Consider the following 321-nt stretch of genomic DNA (forward strand, 5'->3'; position numbering starts at 1 on the left):
GTGGGAGCCTTGTTGGCCGTCAGAGCCATTATGGGGACTCTGTGGGGTGGGAGGTGGCAGGGAGGACCTGGAGAAGTGTGGAGCTGAGCCAGGGGCCATCCCGCTGTCTCTGCAGGCCTTTGCACCTCGCTATTATCCATGAGCAGACGGCTGTGATCAAGCAGCTGATCGAGGTCATTGTTAGCATCCCCAGGCAGCAGATCATCAACATCTCCAACAACTTGCAGCAGGTACATGTTTCCCAGAGCAGCCAATTCTCCTCTACCTGGGGCTCGCTCTTGTTTCCCAATCCCAGGGGCTCTCGATGCGGCTCCCGCTGCC

General features: G+C 58.6%; 1 protein-coding gene across 1 annotated transcript in view; it reads left to right on the top strand.

The window, feature by feature from the left end:
* Positions 1–115: 115 nt before the first annotated feature.
* The window catches only part of LOC104076719 (nuclear factor NF-kappa-B p100 subunit-like), a gene marked incomplete at both ends in the record, with an annotated part of 1,012 nt that continues 806 nt past the window's right edge, over positions 116–321 (top strand). The window contains one exon of the mRNA XM_009577681.1: positions 116–226. Coding sequence (XP_009575976.1) covers positions 116–226 — 111 coding nt within the window. The remainder of the gene's footprint in view (positions 227–321) is intronic.

This window comes from Fulmarus glacialis, unplaced genomic scaffold (assembly GCF_000690835.1).
Source record: "Fulmarus glacialis isolate BGI_N327 unplaced genomic scaffold, ASM69083v1 scaffold41855, whole genome shotgun sequence".
Classification (NCBI taxonomy): domain Eukaryota; kingdom Metazoa; phylum Chordata; class Aves; order Procellariiformes; family Procellariidae; genus Fulmarus; species Fulmarus glacialis.